The 18,882-nt window shown below is 44.4% G+C and overlaps 2 protein-coding genes across 2 annotated transcripts in view; one reads left to right on the top strand and one right to left on the bottom strand.

Moving 5' to 3' along the window:
- LOC149222571 (chitin elicitor receptor kinase 1-like) overlaps positions 1 to 18,882 on the top strand; it is a 361,400-nt gene that overhangs the window by 259,799 nt on the left and 82,719 nt on the right. The window lies entirely within an intron of this gene.
- On the bottom strand, positions 3,116 to 4,225 carry LOC149222572 (uncharacterized). The gene is made up of 2 exons (XM_089383675.1): positions 3,479 to 4,225; positions 3,116 to 3,357 (listed from the first exon to the last, which is right to left on the bottom strand). Exons 1-2 carry the CDS (start codon positions 4,223 to 4,225, stop codon positions 3,154 to 3,156), a joined length of 951 nt encoding a protein of 316 aa, XP_089239801.1. The 3' UTR covers positions 3,116 to 3,153.

Consider the following 18,882-nt stretch of genomic DNA (forward strand, 5'->3'; position numbering starts at 1 on the left):
GATAAAAAATACATGTGGGGCCTCTAAACCCACACTTCCTAAGTGCTAATGCAAATTTATTCAAAAGTGGGCAAAATTTGATATTTCCCTTAGCAATGTTGCTAAGTGGGAATATCACAGTCCTCCTCGCCAAAGTGTTGCTTGTCCTCAAGCAACTGTAATGAAAGATGCTGAAGTATCTGCTCCCCCTCCCTAGTGGCGTCCTCATCCGGTAGGTTCTTCCTGTGAAAATTCCTCAACTGGAACCCATACTGTAGCAATTGATGATATTACTCCTATTTGTTAAATTCCTTTAAACAGATTACTTGCAATTTCCTATGACAAATATCGTAGTATATACACTACAACCTTCACTCAATTAAATATTATGCGGAAACAAGAGACTGAGCAAGAAAGAGAATACAAAACAATAGACACCGTTATTTTTGGACAAATGTCCCCAGAAAAACCTAATGCGGGAAAACCGGTGCAGCAGTTCTGAGGGTTTATTATTATTAAGCAGTACTGAATTTTGAATACATCTTTGAATACCTCTCGGGTAATTAAGTTACAGAGAGAGAAATACTGACATAAATATTTGTGAGATTACCTCACACAATCACTGAGAAAATCCCAGCTCATCCGGATACTGGATGAAGTGCCTCTGGTAGGCCCAATGCTGGCTCTGCGCAGTCCCTGCGTCAACCTCTCTAGGCACTGCGTCACCCAGTCTGCTGATCGATTTGCTACCTTGAGTCTTTGCTCTTATCCTCCCAGTCTCACACCCTGACTCTCGGATTCAAAAACTGACTCTGCCCAACAAAATCTCGAAATCTCTCTCACCCTCTGCGTTGCCTCTGCGTGGCCTTTCGTGGCCCTGCCCCAGCCTTTGCGTCTGGGCTACCGGATCACTCTCTGTCTCTCTTTGCTGATGATTCAACGACTGAGAAAATATCTCTCTCCGGATGCTATCCCTGCCCCTCAACAACAAGAAATATTCTCGATCAGAACTTCCTCCTGAGAATTTCTCACTTCAAAAATTCAATCTCTTGATCTCTCGATGTGTTTTCCAAATGACCCTCAATTCCCTTCTTATATCTTTCTGTTGGACAACCAATGACCTAGATTAAATCCTAATCAAAGGCTTAGATCATTTTGGTTTGATCTGCGTCTTCTTCTAAAAGGTACATCGACAATTAGATTAATACCCATTAATATTTTTAATTTCCTAAATTTAAACTTAGGGTCCCATTAAAAAATATTAATTATTTTAATAAAATCATCTTTGGGTGGAACTTCCCAAAACGCTTTTTGGGTTCTTTGGAATACATGTGCCCAAGCCTCTTTGCAAAATTTGAGGCCTAGAGCACATCTGATGCTATGCCAAATCAACAATCCCTCTTAGTGAGGAATGTGCTCTAGCAATACACTGTTGCTGCATACTGCTCTGACTCTAAAGCATCGTCCTCTACGTTGCTGATATCTGGCATGCTGTCTACCAACTACTACGCTGCTGCTGCAACTGTACTGTTGCTGACATTGCCATTGTCAACACTGCATCTGTACTATAGCTCCCTCTCAGGTGTTGCATCTGTGCTGCTGCTAGCACTGTCACTGCCAACTGCTACTGCACTGCAAACTGTTGCTTATAACAACTGAAAAACATCCAAAATTACTGAACTAACCATGTTCAGTATGATATCATGTGAATGTTGGAGCCTGACTGCTGCTAGTCTCTGCACTGACCCTCTAAATCTACTGCGCTGCTGCTGACTTCTACTGTGTGCCATCTGCATTGCTGCCAATCCGGCTCTGCGTTGTTCAGTCTCTGGCACTCCTAGCCACTGCAACTATCTCTCTGAAACTCCTCAGCACCATCTAACACTAGTCCATCTTGCTACTCCTGATCTAGGCTCCCGTAGCAAGGAATTGATCTAAGAAGTGGGCTCCTCAAGGATATCGCTCATCTATAGTGTTGATTTGGGATAGCATCGGATGTGCTCTAGGCCTCAAATTTTGTAGGGAGGCTTGGGCACATGCATTCCAAAGAACCCAGAAACCGTTTTGGGAAATTCCACCTAGAGACGATTATATTAAAATAATTAATATTTTTAATGGGGTTCCTAAGTCTAAATTTAGGAAAATTAAAATATTAATGGGTATTAATCTAATTGTGGGTGAATTTTCTAGATAAAGACGGAGATCAATTCAAAACGATCTGAGCCTTTGATTAGTAATTAATCTAGGCAGTTGGTTGTCCAATAGGAAGATATAAGTAGGGGCTTGATGGTCATTTGGAAAACACACTAGAGGTAGAGACTCAGTTACCTGAGTAAGATTGATTTTCTCATTGGTCGAAGTTTGGCAAGAGAAAATCAATTCAGAGAGAGAGTTGTAGGTGAGAGAGAGAGATATGGTATCAACACATTTAGAGAGTGGAAGGCAGCAAGACGCAAAGCAGGAGCATGTTGACATAGAAAGAGGCAGCGCAGAGGCAGTTCGATGCAGAGCCTGCGTAGGCAGCTTGACGCTGAGCCTGGGAGAGAAGTTTGACGCAGAGAGGATCAGAAGAATTAAGAGGAAGAAGTACTTCGTCTGGGGTAGAAATTGGTCCAGAACAATGTTGCACGAAGTGGGAGCGAAGCGGAAGCGTTTTTTGGAAGCGGGGACGCCGAAGCGTCATTTTCCAAAAATCTAGGAAGCGAAGCGTCCGCGGAAGCGTCTGCTATATATATATATATATTTTTTATATTTTTTTGCATTTATACTCAAAACAAACATCCCAAATACCAAATTAATTGTAGAAGACATGAAAACATGCATATTTTTGCATAAATCAAGATAGATATGGCATCCATGATTCCATTGTAGTTACTAGTATGTACAACAATCATCTATATTCTAGCTATTACAAACATACATCAAATTTTTAAGCATATTATAAAACATAAAACATTTAAGCATATTATAAAACATAAAACATAGAGCATATTATGATTTATCTAGCAAGTGAGCAACTGTCAACATTTGTCATGTCCAAAGTTCAAATAATAATGTTTACAAAATATGTCACTTGGTCACCGCCAAGCCAAAAAGGTTCAAAATTCAAATTCACAAGTCTACAAGTTTAATGAGTAATCTATGACAAAAAGTAGTAGATTGTGAATATATCTACTAATCTCTCCTCCTTCCACCACGAATAGAACGTGGTGGCGGGCCTCCACGTGGTGGCAATGAAGAAGATGGTGCCTGTGGAAGTCGTGGCACTGACACTGATGAAGAAGAACCCCCTGCTGTTGGTGTTGAACCATGGAACCTAGGAACCAAGGGACCAGATGGGGGTGGGGGTGGTGGCATATCAACACGGTCATCATCATCCTAGAATCGCTCAAAAAATTCATGCAAAAAAAAAACACTAGTTAACCAAAAAATTAAAAACATGAATTAGAGAAATGCTTTATAAGGGAAAATTGGAAAATTCATACCACAATGGACATACCTGGATAAGAGCATCCTCTAATTGCTCTAGTCGCAACACTCCATCCTCCAAATTGGGCTCCTCTGGATTCTTGTCCCAAATCAACAAGTCTTTATTAGACTTTGCATCTTCACAGTAATGGGACAACAATCGCAAGTTGTAATGAACATAAACCAAGCTCTCTGCCCGGTCTAAATTCAACCTGTTCTTTTTAACACTGTGGATGAAAGAATAAGAGCTCCAACACCTCTCTGCAGAAGAAGTCTTTACCACCTGTGATAGCACCCGCAATGCCAAACTCTGTAGAAGTGGAGTACCCCCTCCATGCATGTTCCACCACTCAAGAGCAGAAAAAGTCTCTCGATCTTTAATTGCATGCATGCTCCCAAATGGACCAGTGTTGAGCGTATAGTTGCTCACCTGTCTCCGTACCAATGCAGCCTCCTCCTCATCAGGGATTAATTTACTCAATGCAGCCATATATTTTTGGTGAACCTCTTGATCTTGGTGTGGTTTTCTCCTGCTTCCCCCCCCAGGTGCTGGTGTTGAAAGCCATGATGGATGATAGTATTTAGGTGTCAAAACATATGCTAATGCATGCAATGGAACATTTAGCATTTCCCATCGGTTTTGCACCTCTACACGAATATAATTGTACAAGTTGATATCTCTAGGCTCAACAATGTCTTTAATTTGCCCCAACATGCTATCCATTTGCTCATACACCTCCCCAATTACTAGTCGATTTGAATCTGCAAACTTGATCATGTAATAAATTGGTTTGGTGAATTGCAAAACATATTTAATCTGTCCCCAAAAGTAACTGTCAAGAACAGTGTCCTTGACTGCATTAGCACCATCTTTGTCAGTGTTAATTTCATCCCATGTTTCAGCACACACCAGATTAGTTAAAGCTTGTCTCACCTTCACTAGCCGCCTAAAGGTGAGGTAATAACTAGCAAATCTTGTCTTTGCAATTTTAAGCAATTGCAACTTGGAGTAAGTGCCATAGAAGTAGTTTACCCTTGTATGCCCTGTGATGAATTTAATGAGCTGCTTCCCTCTCCTGTAAACCTCAGCAATCCACCCACATTCTTTGTGTTTCACAATATCATGCATCAAAAGGTTCAATGTGTGAACCAGGCACCCAGACCAAAAGATGTGTGGATGAGTACGCTCAATAATTTTTCCTGCTGCCTTACAATTTGCTGCATTATCTGTGATCACTTGAACCACATTATTCGGACCAACATCTTTGATTGATTTCAATAGGAGATCTGCAATGTTTTGTGCAGATGCAGTGATGGAGGAGGAGTCATGACATGCAATAAATACTGCACCACTAGAAGAAACACCAAGAACATTTATCAAATGTTGGTTTCTAATATTTGTCCACCCATCTGATACAATGGATACCCCAGAATCTACCCACTCATTTGTAAAACGTGTCAAAGCTCTTTGAACCTTAGCTTTTTCTCTTTCTAATAACACTGTTCTAGCTTTCTCATAGTTGGGGGCCTTGTATCCTTTTGGGGCTTCATTGATGGCCTTTACCATTTCATGCCAATAGGGAGAGCGAAGCACATTGAATGGTACACCGCAAGCACAAAGAAAACAGACTATCTTTCCATCCACATCATCCCTCCCAGCAACATTAAGGAAATCCCCTATTGTTCTTCTACCTCCAGAGCTTGCAGAAGTACCATGAGGAGATGAGCAACTACCAAATTTAGAGGTTGCACTTGATTCAGAATGAGTTTTTTGTTTCTTGTTTTTTTGTTGTGCAGCCATCTCTATTTGGATGTATTTTCTTCTTTCTTCAGTTGAAATGTTTGGGCAAATTTGTACCCCCACAGAACCCTTTTTTTCATCACTGTCCAGCACCCCACAAAGATTCCTCCTCAGACGGGTATATGAACCACAATATGGTTTTCCTCCATGACAACCATGAGGGCACACAAATTTGTAAGATCCACCACCCTTTCCCCCATCAAGTTTGGTCACATAGTTCCACAAGGGTGTTGATGTAGCTTTCCCATCTTGTGTTTCAGTGTCCCCTTCAAGTTCATCCCCTTCCTCTTCAAACCCTTCCTCCTCATCATACATTGGGTCACTACTATTAGGACCATCACCAATGTCCTCTTCTGTTTCTTCCCTTCTATTCCTCACCCTTGCCATCATTAAAACCAAGAGTGGAATGATACATAGAAGCCAAAAGAACGCCATCTTGGAATATGGATATAGGTGGTGGACAACGGCAACCTGTAAATAAAGGAGCAAGTAGAAACAATGGGAAAGAGTAGGAGAGGGAGGAGAAAAATACAAAAAAAAATTCAAAAAAACAAGGGAGTTTGGGGTTTGAACTCACCTCTTTAGCTCTTGTAGATGAAGTCCTCCAAGCTCTTGCTCCAAGCTCCTCCTCCTTCTCCTAGCTCCTCCTTCTTCACTCCTCCAAGCTCTCCTCTCTTCTCCTCTCCTTTCCTCTCTTCTCTTCTCCTCTCCTCTCTTCTCTTCTCCAACTCTCATAAACTCAAAGTGAGAAAATGAGGAATGAATGGGGGCTTTATTCTTTTCATTCCTCACCTTAACCTCACTGTAACCTCACCCTAACCCACCCCCTTAAGGTTGAGTGAACATAACTTAAAAAAAAAATGTGTTTTTCTCCCTTGGGCGCGCCCCTTTCCGCCGAAGCGTACGGAAGCGTGTGTGAAGCGCACGCTTCCTGCTCCGAAGCGCCACGCTTCGGCGGCCTGAAGCGCCGTATGAAGTGCGCTTCGGAAATTCCAGGAAGCGCTAAAAATTTCACGAAGCGCGCTTCGTACGGCGCTTCCTAGGCGCTTCCGTACGGGGCGCGCTTCGGAGCTTCGATCCGATGGGGGGGGGGGGGGCGCTTCGTGCAACATTGGTCCAGAAGTGTCTGTAACATTTCTCATTCCTATTTTGCTGATTGTAATTTTGTACAAGAGAATTTGTTGAAGAATAATAAAACCCTCATCTGCTGCACTGATTTTCCCACAATGGGTTCCGGGAACAATTGTCCAAAAATAATTGTCATTTTGATTGTATTTTTGCTAGTGTATTTCCTTACATGTACTTTCTACAATGTTTTAATTGTGAAGGCTGTAGTATCAGAGCTACAGGGAAGCAGAAGAGAGAATCCAAAGGAGAAGGGAATTCGAAATTCCTGCAGGGGCAGAAATTCAAATCTCCTAGAGGATTACACAGTTCAAGCTAAGGAGATTGGATTTTGTGGGAAAACTCTCTCCGAGTGAGTCTATAGAGAGGTAAGTCTTTCCAATCGAAATTTACCAGTGGTAGAAGGTACAACACAATAGAAGATTCAACAAGGAGGGTTATCTCAGGTGGGACGCAGTTTTTCCTATGGCAGTTGCTGGGACAGGTTAGCGTAAAAAATTGGCACAGTATGGATACTCAAAGTGTCTCAGATTTATTTACCAGATTAGATGAAGAATTCACATGCCTAGCAAATTCAGCGTCAACGGATGTTTGGTACATTGATAGCGGGGCTTCAGCTCATATGACTGGAGTACGAGAACATTTCTCAAGCTATCAAGAAGAACAAATGGACTTCCAAATAACAATGGGAAACAAAACAAAATGTACTCCAATAGGGAGAGGCACCATAAATTTTCAGACAGAAGTAGGGACCAACATCCGAGCCACCAATGTTCTGCGTGTGCCAGGATTAGGAATGAACTTAATTTCAGTGTCCCAGTTACAAGATAAGGGATATGATGTATACTTCATGGGAAAGAAAGTATACGTCAAGCATCCAAGCTGGAAGAAGAAAAAGAAAATTGGGGTTCGAAGCAACAAGTTGTATAGGTTGCAACTTGAATCGCCAATGGCACTGATAGGCAACATCTGCAATGGTGAGAAGGAGCGAAATGAATTATGGCACAGGTGAATGGGGCACTTACACCATGGAGCACTGAGGATGCTCAGAGAGACTGTTACAGTGGTACTAGTCCTTAAAAGTGAACATAATGACTTGTGCAAAGGATGTGTGCTAGGAAAGTACACTAAAGCAACTTTTTCCAGAAGTAACAATAAAGCAGAGTGTGTATTAGGATTAATACACTCAAATATCTGTGGTCCTATGTTCACAAGGTCTCTTAGTGGTGGCAAATACTTTGTCACTTTTATCAATGATCACTCCAGAAAAACCTGGATCTATTTCTTAAAGACCAAGGATGAGGTCTTTGATCGTTTCCAAGAGTTTAAGGCTCTTGTTGAAAATATGACAGGGAAAAAGATAAAGGTATTGCGTTCAGATAATGGTGGAGAATATACAGACAAAGACTTCACAGATTTCTGCACAAAGGAGGGCATCAAAAAGGAGTAGACAACTCCATATAATCCGGAGCAGAATGGAGTGGCAAAACGGAAGAACAAAACTATTGTTGGAGTAGGCAAAGCCATGTATGATCGGGATCCAGAATAGAACTCCTCATAGAGCATTGGGCAAGAGAACACCCGAAGGAGTTTTCATAGGGAAGAAGCCAGAAGTCATTCATCTCAGGATATTCAGAAGTGTGGCTTATTGTCACATTCCAAACGAGAAGCGTAGTAAAATGGATCAGACTGCAAAAAAGGGGTATCTCGTAGGATATATCGAGACCTCAAAGGCATATAGAATCTACATTCCTAACAGCAGGAAGATTGTAGTAAGACGGGATGCAAAGTTCATGGAAGATAGAGCTTTCAGGAAATCTCATGAAATGCCTGCAGAAGATCAATCAGGAGATGTTCCGTTAGTCCAAGAGCAGCAAGGGCAACAAGAAGGATATGCAGGAGACCATACACTTGGATTGAGCACAGTGACCAGTACCAGTATCTCCTCAGAAGGAGGAAATGCAGATGATTCTCAATAGACAGAACGACGGGATCAGGAGGACGAGTTGGTTGAGTCTCCCACCAACAATGGTAGAACTAGCATCGAATAGGGACCTAGAGGAGTTTGTTGGAGCTCCTAAACCCGAGAAGAGGCAGCGTAAACAACCAGATAGATACCAAGCATTGGTAGCTCAGGTTGAAGAACCCTCTAGCTTTCAAGAAGCTGTTCAACACCAAGTATGGGTGGATGCCATGGTGGAAGAATACAATTCCATCATGACGAAAGATGTTTGGGAAGTAGTACCTAGACCAGAAGATAGATTAGTTGTAGGATCACGATGGATCTACAAGATCAAGTAAGCTGCAGACGATAGCATAGAGAAGTACAAGGCAAGGTCCGTGGCAAAGGGGTATGCTCAGAAAGAAAGAATATACTATGAAGGGACCTTCGCCCTAGTTGCTCGATACACCTCTATCAGATCTGTTATATCCCTAGCAGCTCAAATGGGATAGGAGTTTAATATTCCTAATTAGCCATGGCTAATTGGAATATTCGATTTTGCTCAATTTTGCCTTCTATAGTTATTAATAAATAAAAAGGGGAGGAAAGAGGGATATAACTCACTTTTTGAATAAAGTCTCTCCCTAGTAGCACAACGTTGTGACTTAAAAGGGGAGCCAAGGGGGCCAAAGGACCATATAGAGAAGGGGTCCACGTAGACACTTGGAGGGACTGCGCAGATGGAGAGGAGCACGTGGCAAGAGAGAGGCTACGTTGGAGGAGGTGGGCCTTAGGGTTTTGAGAGAGGCTAACGCTATAAAGGAGAGAGGAGCCTCCTCATTTTGGCATTCAATATGTTGCATTTGAGCTAGTCACTTTGACTTAGAGCACGCTAGTTGTTTAGCCTGTTTGCAGCACTGTTTAGTGCATCGAGTGTCTTCGTTTGGAGATCTCACCCTTAGCCCCGGGGTACTTCGAGTGCCTGCTCGGGCAAGGTAGTTTCATCAGTCTTTTGCAGGAGGATCGATTTTTGGAGTTGGGGAGGAGTTGAGCATTTTGATGACTGCACAATCTTGAGAGAGGAGGACGCAGTCTCTCTGGGTAGGAGTTCCGGATTGGGTTTGTGGAGGTTTCGAGCTGGGAGATTGAGCAGGGGATCAACCCTTGCATTTTGGAGGATTTTGGCAGGGAACAACCCCAAATCCTCACTTGATTCCAGCAGTATCAACAACACAACAGTTCTCCGGCAGCTTGGACGCAGTTCAGGGAGAAACCATTTCATTACCATTCTGAGTGTATTTCTTCACTTTCCTTGTGCAAGTCGAGGTGATATCTTTCTGATCACCTCCTGTACTCTTTCCATTACTTAGTATAATAAAATGGCTTAGCATTTCTCTTCGCATTTCTTGAGTATTTTCTTATATTCCATGTATACATTATTGTATGTTGCACTACTGTTATTTTTATCTCTTGAGAGTCCATCTCTGGTTGGAGTTTGCTTGTGTTTGAGGGATATCCCTGAAAAGGGATATTACAGTGGTATCAGAGCATAGATCTGGCTTAGCCTGTGGAGCTAGTAGTCTATGACACCGAGGGAGAAGCCCTACATCTGTTACAGAGGTAGGAAATACAGAGATACTAAGCGTAGGTTGGAGAACACCTACAGAGAGGGAGACTGTGTTCGGGTGGTGGACACAGAACAGGAGGACCCTGTGGTGGACGCAGAGCAGGAGGATCCGATGGTAGATGAGGACGGGAAGAGATTTGCAGACATGCTCCTCAAATCAGTGCAGGATCTGTCGAGGCAAATCGAGGTGATGGGGCAGAGATTCATGGTAGTGGAGGCTAGATATCGTGAGAACCCACGGGTTTTCCAGGTTGGTGAGGGATTGGGTACATCCCACAATTTTCCAGAGCAGGGTGCCACTTAGCGTGATACTACTCAACAGATGGCCTCACATGCCCCTACCCGCTCTACCATGCCCACTTTCCTAGGAGCAGACACGGGGGCTGGAGCCCCGTAGGAGGTAGAGCCCGGTCATATGGGCAATCATTTTGCAGAGTACAGGCTTATGGGCAGGAGTTCAGGGATGCTTTCTCATTCAGAGACTTTGTTCAGCTCCAGCGGGATAGTAGACCCCGCGACCATCACAGAGGGTACCGACATTATCATGATGGAGACACCCACCGCACAGCTAGTAGATTCCACTTGCCTACGTTTGATGGCTCATCAAACAGTTTGGCAAAGTCTTGGGTGGAGAAGCTGGACATCTATTTCCAGCTTAACTAGATGTCGGAGACAAAGGCCATCAAGGTGGTGACATTACATTTGGATGGTGAGGCCCAGGACTGGTGGTTCCATGGGTTGGTTACACTCGGACACTCCATAGTGACGACATCTGTCGAGTTCACTAGGAAATTGATGGAGAGGTTTGACTAGAGGGATCCGAAACAACACTTTGTTGAGCTGACGAGACTCAAACAGACCAAGAGCCCAGAGACCTACATTGCGGACTTCTTGAGGGTTTCAGTGATGGTGCCAGATCTGTCCACGGCACCGAGGATCTACATGTTTGTTGAGGGGTTAGCAGAGCCGCTTCGGGGTCTAGTCAGATCCACTAGACTAGCCACACTTCAGGATGCTATTAGCAGGACCCAGGACTTACAGGATGCCTTACCCAGGACCCGGACACCTTACCCCCAGAGACAGGCCTTCCAGCCTAAGGGGAAGGATGTGAGGATTTCGCCTCCAAAGGGGAATCCTGGATGAGCACAGATTAATGATGATGCCAGGAGGGAGCTGAAGAAGAAGAGGTTGTGCTTTACCTGTCAGGAGCCGTGGGCACCGGGACATAGATGTGCTACTAGCAAAGCACATTTTATTGAGGTCTTCTCCGAGAGCAGCGGGGAAGAGGATGAGGAGGATGATGTAGAGGCAGGAGATAGTCATGTCACGCAGGGTCCTTTGTCACCTCCACCACCAGCAGTAGGTGGTGCAGCTTTCGCACCTACCGGAGGGGCCCTTGTAGCATTCTGAGGAGTTCGCAAGTATTTGGCACTGCGCGTACGGGGGACAGTACGTGGCCAGCGAGTATCAATTTTGGTTGATAGTGGGGCAACCCACAACTTCATCAATGCACAGATGGTTGAGCGGAGAGGTATACAGACAAAGAGCTTCGATGGATTTTTAGTTTTGGTCCCAGGAGATCAAACCATGGTGTGTGCTCGTTATGTCCCAGAGTTATCAGTGACAATGGGCACCTACACACTGACTGACCACTTTTTCGTGGTCAATATTCCGGACACCAACATGATACTGGGTGTTCAGTGGCTTATCACTCTAGGGAAGGTCACGACAGATTGGAAGGCCCTAGAGATGGAGTGGGATGATGAGAAGACAGGGAGGCATGAGAAGATACGGGGACAACACACATATCCGCCTTAGACTGTTTCGGCTCATCGGATGGAGGCAGTCTTCCGGAAGGGAGACGTAGAGTGGGCAGTGGAGCTGTGTGCATCAGAGGCAGGGACTACAGGGCAGACGGTGCACCCAGAGATACAGTCCATCCTTGACTAGTATGCCATAGTGTTTGGGGAGATTCTGCTAGGACAGCCACCGAACCAGGGGTTTGAGCACCCCATTGAGCTTGAGCAGGGAATACAGGCAGTGATTACTACCCCCTATAGACATCCCAAGGCTCATCGGGATGAGATTTAGCGGGCCATTCAGGAGTTACTAGCTCTTGGGCACATTCGGTCGAGCACAAGTCCTTTTGCTTCTTCCGTGGTGTTGGTGAAGAAGAAGGACGGCACATTGAGGATGTGCATTGACTACAGGGCCCTGAACAAGAAGACCCTGAAGAACAGGTACCCCATACCCAGGATCGATGAGTTGATGGATGAGTTGAGAGGAGCACGGTTCTTCTCAAAGATTGATTTGAGATTTGGGTACCTTCAGATTTGCGTGAGGGAGCAGGACATTCCCAAGACCGCCTTCAAGTGTCACTATGGGCACTTTGAGTTTTTGGTGATGCCCTTCGGGCTAACCAATGCCCTAGCTACATTCCAGTCCTACATGAATCACATCTTCCGCAGTCACTTAAGGAAGTTTGTGTTGGTGTTCTTTGATGATATCCTCATTTACAGCAAGACTTGGGAGGAGCATCTCTAGCACATTGAGACAGTGTTGCACATCTTGGAGGAGCAGCAGTTCTATGCCAAGCTCTCCAAGTGTGAGTTTGGGTTGATGGAGATGTTGTACTTAGGACACATCATAGGGGTGGACGGAGTGAGAGTCCACGAGGAGATGATTAGGGCCATTAGGGATTGGCCAGAGCCGAGGAACGTGATAGAACTTCGGGGATTCATTGGCATTTGTACTTACTACCGGAAGTTCGTCAAGAGTTTCTCACAGCTTGCTGCACCCCTGATAGATCTGACGAGGAAGGGGGCATTCAGTTGGTCGGATACAGCGCAGCGAGCCTTTGACAGGCTCAAGGAGGTTATGAGCAGCTGCCCAGTGCTTGCATTGCCGGATTTTACGCAGCCATTTGTTTTGGAGTGTGATGCGTCGGGAGAGGGGATCGGCGCAGTGTTGATGCAGGGAGGTCACCCTATAGCCTTTGAGAGCCGGAAGCTCCTTCCACACGAGAGGTTGTATTCTATATATGACAAGGAGATGCTGGCCATTATGCATGCATTGGCTAAGTTCCGACAGTATTTAGTGGGTAACAGATTCAAGGTGAGGACTGATCACAACAATCTCATGTTCTTTTTGGAGCAGAAACAGCTACAGGAGAGGCAGCAGAAGTGGATCAGTAGGATCCAAGCATATGACTTTGACATTGAATATGTCAAGGGAAAGAACAACGTGGTAGCAGATGCCCTTTCACGTAGACCAACCACATTGTCTCTTATGAGCTTGGACACAGACTGGAGGACTCGACTCTTAGTAGAGTACTCCAAGGACAGATTTGCATGTGAGGTTCTGGATGGCAGGTGGCGGATGACAGATATAGGGTGGTCGATGAGATCATCTACTACAGGGACCAGATCTTCTTGACTGAGGGATCTCAGCTCAAGAAGAAGATACTTCAGGCATCACATGATTCACCATTGGCCGGCCATCAGGGGTTTACCAAAACCTACAGGGCCATTAGAGAGAGGATCTCATGGAAGGGCCTCAAGGAGGACATACTCCAGCATATTTGGGAGTGCGATATTTGACAGAGGAACAAGGGGGAGATGAGCCATCCCGCAGGATTGTTGTAGCCTCTTCCCATTTTGGAGGGGAAATGGGAGTGTATTTCAATGGACTTTATCACAGGGTTGCCCATAGTACAGGGCAAGAATTGTATCTTTGTCTTCGTTGATCGACTGACAAAGTACGCACATTTTTTCGCCATATCCGTACACTACACAACATCGCAGGTGGCCAAGCTGTTCTTCAGAGAGGTCTTCAAGCTGCATGGTCTTCCGAAGACCATCACTAGTGACAGGGACAGTCGTTTCAAGGGCGGGTTTTGGCAGGAGCTTTTCCAGTTGGTGGGGACGGAGTTGACATCGAGTACCAGTTATCACCCACAAACAAACAGGCAGACAAAGATAGTTAACAAGTGGCTGGAGGGCTACTTGCGTAACTATGTCAGTGGGCAACAACGAGCATGGCTGAAGTGGCTGCATCTGGGGGAGTACTGCTACAACACTACACATCACATGTCCATTGGTATGTCACCATTCTATGCTTTGTATGGATATCATCCTTTATCTTTTGCTGACATGATGTTTGGTGCTAGCAAGGCTCCGAGAGCCAAGATTTGGATCCAAGAGAGTCAGGATATTCTTCGAGCTCTCAAGGATAATATGGTTACAACGCAGAACCAATAGAAGCTGTATGCTGACAGGGGTCAGGTGGAGAGACAGTTTGAGGTAGGGGACTTGGTCTACCTACGATTATAGCCATACCGACAGTCGTCACTGAAGCAAAAGGGGGCTGAGAAGCTCAATCCCCGCTTTTATGGGCCATACAGGGTGATACGCTGGATTGGACAGGGTGCGTATGAGTTGGAGCTGCCCCACGGCAGCAAGATTCATAACGTTTTTCATGTATCATGCCTGAAGAAGGCATTGGGGCAACAGGTGACAGTGACAGATGAGCTACCACCCACGGATGATGAGGGGCATTTGGTGTTGCAGCTAGAGGTTGTTATTGATACCAGGGAAAGGCAACTGCGGAGCAGGACGGTCCGGGAATTCTTGGTGAGGTGGAAGAATTTACCGGATGAGGATGCCACTTGGGAGAGAGAAATTTTTGCAGCATCCATCACTTCAATTGCTTGAGGACAAGCAACATTTTGTTGGGGGAGACTGTAATATTCCTAATTAGCCATGGCTAATTGGAATATTCGATTTTGCTCAATTTTGCCTTTTATAGTTATTAATAAATAAAAAGGTGAGGAAAGGGGGACATAACTCACTTTTTGAATAAAGTCACTCCCTAGTAGCACAACGTTGTGACTTAAAAGGGGAGCCAAGGGGGCCAAAGGACCACGTAGAGAAGGGGCCCATGTAGACACTTGGAGGGACTGCGCAGATGGAGAGGAGCACGTGGCAAGAGAGAGGCTACGTTGGAGGAGGTGGGCCTTAGGGTTTTGAGAGAGGCCAACGCTATAAAGGAGAGAGGAGCCTCCTCATTTTGGCATTCGATTATGTTGCATTTGAGCTAGTCACTTCGACTTAGAGCACGCTGGCTGTTTAGCCTGTCTGCAACACTGTTTAGTGCATCGAGTGTCTCCGTTCGGAGATCTCACCCTTAGCCCCGGGGGACTTTGAGTGCCTGCTCAGGCAAGGTAGTTTCATTAGTCTTTTGCAGGAGGATCGATTTTTGGAGTTGAGGAGGAATTGAGCATCTTGATGACTGCACAGTCTTGAGAGAGGAGGACGCAGTCTCTCTGGGTAGGAGTTCCGGATTGGGTTTGTGGAGGATTTGAGCTGGGAGATTGAGCAGGGGATCAACCCTTGCATCTTGGAGGATTTTGGCAGAGTTTCGGGCAGAGTTTTGGAGGGTTCTATTCAGTGGCAATGCAGAGCCTTGAGGGATAGCGTAGATCCTCGAGGGGGTGATCTTCAGGGGTCAGCTATTTTAAAAAAGCTTTATGGGCTTTTCTGGGTTTATTGAGCAGAGGCTGATTCCAGGGTTTCAACATTTTCTGAGGAGGGGAACAACCCCAAATCCTCACTTGATTCTAGCAGTAGCAACAACACAACAATTCTCCAGTAGCTTGGACGCAGTTCAAGGAGAGACCATTTCATTACCATTCTGAGTGTATTTCTTTACTTGCCTTGTGCAAGTCGAGGTGCTATCTTTCTGATCACCTCCAGTACTCTTTCCATTACTCAGTATAATAAAATTGCTTAGCATTTCTCTCTGCATTTCTTGAGTATATGCTTATATTCCATGTATACATTATTGTATGTTGCACTACTGTTATTTTTATCTCTTGAGAGTCCAACTCTGGTTGGAGTTTGCTTGTGTTTGAGGGATATCCCTGAAAAGGGATATTACAAGGAGATTCACCAGATGGATGTCAAGACAACATTCTCGAAAGAAGTGATGGAAGAGGAGGTGTATATAGAACAACTCGAAGGCTTCGAAACTCATGTTTGCAGGTTAAAGAAAGCCTTGTACGGGCTCAAGAAGACACCTAGAGCATGGTATGGTCAGATTGATAGTTACTTGCAATAGTTGAGATTTGTCAAGAGTGATGCTGATCCCAATCTCTACTATTGGTTGGTAGAGAATGAGCCACTTATTCTAGTACTATATGTAGATGACAGGTCATCTAGGCTCATCCAGGACTGCAAGAAGAATCTTGAAGCCGAATTTGACATGAAGGACTTGGGATTGATGCATTATTTTTTGGGGTTGGAAGTTTGGCAGAAGAATGGGGATATCTTCCTTGGACAAGGAAGGTACGCTACAAAATTCTGAAGAGATTCAGAATGTAGGATTGGCAACCCATTGCTACTCCCATGATCACCAATTGGAAGAAAATAGATGCATCGGAGGACAAAGAAGTAGATCCCAGCTTGTACAGGCAACTCATTGAGTCTCTTATGTATCTAGTCAACACTAGGCCAGACATTTGTTTTGTTGTCAACACTCTTAGTCAGTTCATGGTGGAACCAAAAAGGGTGCATTGGGCAGCGACAAGACACATTCTTAGGTATGTACGTGGAACAGTCGAATATCGGTTGAAGTACTCTAGAGGGGAGGATGTCAGCTTGAATGGGTTCACTGATGCAGATTGGGCAGGTAATTCAGTAGACCGAAAAAGTACCTCAAGGTATTGCTTCAGTGTTGGATCAGGGATGATATCTTGGTGTAGTAGGAAGCAAAAATTGGTAGCACTGAGTTCAACAGAAGCAAAATATATGGCAGCAAGCACAACTACGTGCGAAGCCATATGGCTCAAAAAGTTGCTAGTGAGCTTATTCAGAAAAAGGATGGAAGCAACCGAGGTTTACTGCGATAATTAGAGTTGTATCAAACTCTTTGAGAATCTAGTATTTCATGATTGGTCAAAACATATAGATATACGTTGTCACTTTATCAAACACTGCATTCGACGTGGGGCAGTACAACTACAATATGTTCCCACAAGAGAGTAGGTGGCCGATATACTCATAAAGGCTCTCGGAAGAGCTAAGTTCACTCAGTTTAGAGAGCAGATTAGTATGGTTGAAAATCCATTTAAGTAGCAGCAACATTTTGCAGTGCAGGGACAGTTGGCAGTGGCAGAGCCAGCAACGACATAGATGCAAAAATTAAGAGGGAGCTGTAGTACAGATGTAGCATTGGTAGTAGCAGTGTCAAAGGCAGCAGTACAGTTATAGCAATAGTGAAGTAGTTGGTGGACAGTATGTTAGAGGATGATGCTTCAGAGTCAGAGCAATATACAACAACAGTATATTGCTAGAGCACATTCCTCGCTAAGAGGGAGTGTTGATTTTGGATACCATCGGATGTGCTCTAGGCCTCAAATTTTGCAGGGAGGGTTGGGTAGATGCATTCCAAAGAAACCAGAAACTGTTTTGGGAAATTCCACCCAGAGACGATTATATTAAAATAATTAATATTTTTAATGGGGTTCCTAAGTCTAAACTTAGGAAAAGTAAAATATTAATGGTTATTAATCTAATTGTGGGTGAATCTTCCAGATAAAGACGGAGATAAAGTCAAAACGATCTAAGTCTTTGATTAGGAGTTAATCTAGGCCGTTGGTTGTCCAATAGGAAGATATAAGAAGGGGCTTGAGGGTCATTTGGAAAACACACCAAAGGCAGATACTCAGTTACTTGAGTAAGATCGATTTTCTCACTAGACGAGGTTCGGCAAGATAAAATCGATTTAGAGGGAGAGATTCAGGTGAGACTAAGAGAGAGGGTATCAGCACATTAAGAGAGTGCAAGGCAGCAAGACGCAGAGCAAGAACATGGTGATGCAAAGCCTACGTAGGTAGCTTGACACTGAGCCTGGGAGACCAGTTTGACGCAGAGAGGATCAGAAGAATTTTGGGGAAGGAGAAGTGCGTCATTTGGGGTAGAAATTGGTCAAGAAGTGTTTGTACCATTTCTCATTCCTATTTTGCTGGTTGTAATTTTGTACAAGAGAATTTTCTGAAGAATAATAAAACCCTCATCTGTTGCACCGATTTTCCCACATTGGGTTTTTCCGAGGACGATTGTCCAAAAATAACTGTCATTGTGATTGTATTTGTGCTAGTGTATTTCCTTCCATTACTTTCTGCAATGTTTTAATTGTGAAGGTTGTAGAAGAATATATTTCGAGATTTGCCGTAAGAATACTTTAAATAACTTATTTTTGAGGTAATAAGTAGAAGAAATAATATTAATCACTGCAGTAGGATTTCTATTTATATTTTTTCACATCCTGCTACTCCTGATTTGGGCTCCCGTAGCAAGGAATTGATCTAAGAGGTGGGCTCCTCAAGGATCCTGCCCATTTGTAGCTCCTTCGAACTACAGCTCCAAGTCAGCCCACCTCCCTCTTGGAGGTATCTCAATTGTCATGGCGAACTCCTCCTCTTCGATCTTCGCGGGTGCAGCCTTCGGATCGTGTTTCTCATCCTTGTCCTTTTTGAGAGGACATTGAGTAGCATAGTGACCCATCTCACCACAGCTGAAACACTTGATCTTCGAGATGTCTTTCTTACGTCTCCACTGCTCCCGTTGTCCCTTCAATGCAAGGGTTGCATTATCCTCCTCCTCCTTGGGCTTCAACCCACTACTGTTGCTTCCGTCAAGTTTAACCTTGACTAAGTCTCTCCTTAACTCTTATTTTAAAGCTGCCGACATTTCATCCCAATTCAACAATGCTGCTTTGTCAAGGACACTCTGGACAAAGACTTGCCACTCATCTGAGACAGAATTGAGGGCCAGTCTATCCAACTCTTAATCCTGAGGTGTATGCCCCGTAGTAGACAACTCATCGAGGGTTTCCTTTAGCTTTGTGAGAAATGGATCTACATGTTCTCCCTTCTGCATC

This window comes from Pinus tabuliformis, chromosome Q (genome assembly GCF_031772625.1).
Source record: "Pinus tabuliformis cultivar Carrire ecotype Pingquan chromosome Q, CPIR1, whole genome shotgun sequence".
In the NCBI taxonomy this organism is placed as follows: domain Eukaryota; kingdom Viridiplantae; phylum Streptophyta; class Pinopsida; order Pinales; family Pinaceae; genus Pinus; species Pinus tabuliformis.

What these genes read in the sequence shown, in the direction of transcription:
- LOC149222572 (XM_089383675.1), bottom strand. Translation starts at nt 4,225, where the DNA reads ATGATCAAGTTTGCAGATTCAAATCGACTAGTAATTGGGGAGGTGTAT. An exon ending in TAGAGGATGCTCTTATCCAG is followed by an intron (nt 3,358 to 3,478) that starts GTATGTCCATTG and finishes GAGCGATTCTAG; the next exon opens with GATGATGATGACCGTGTTGA.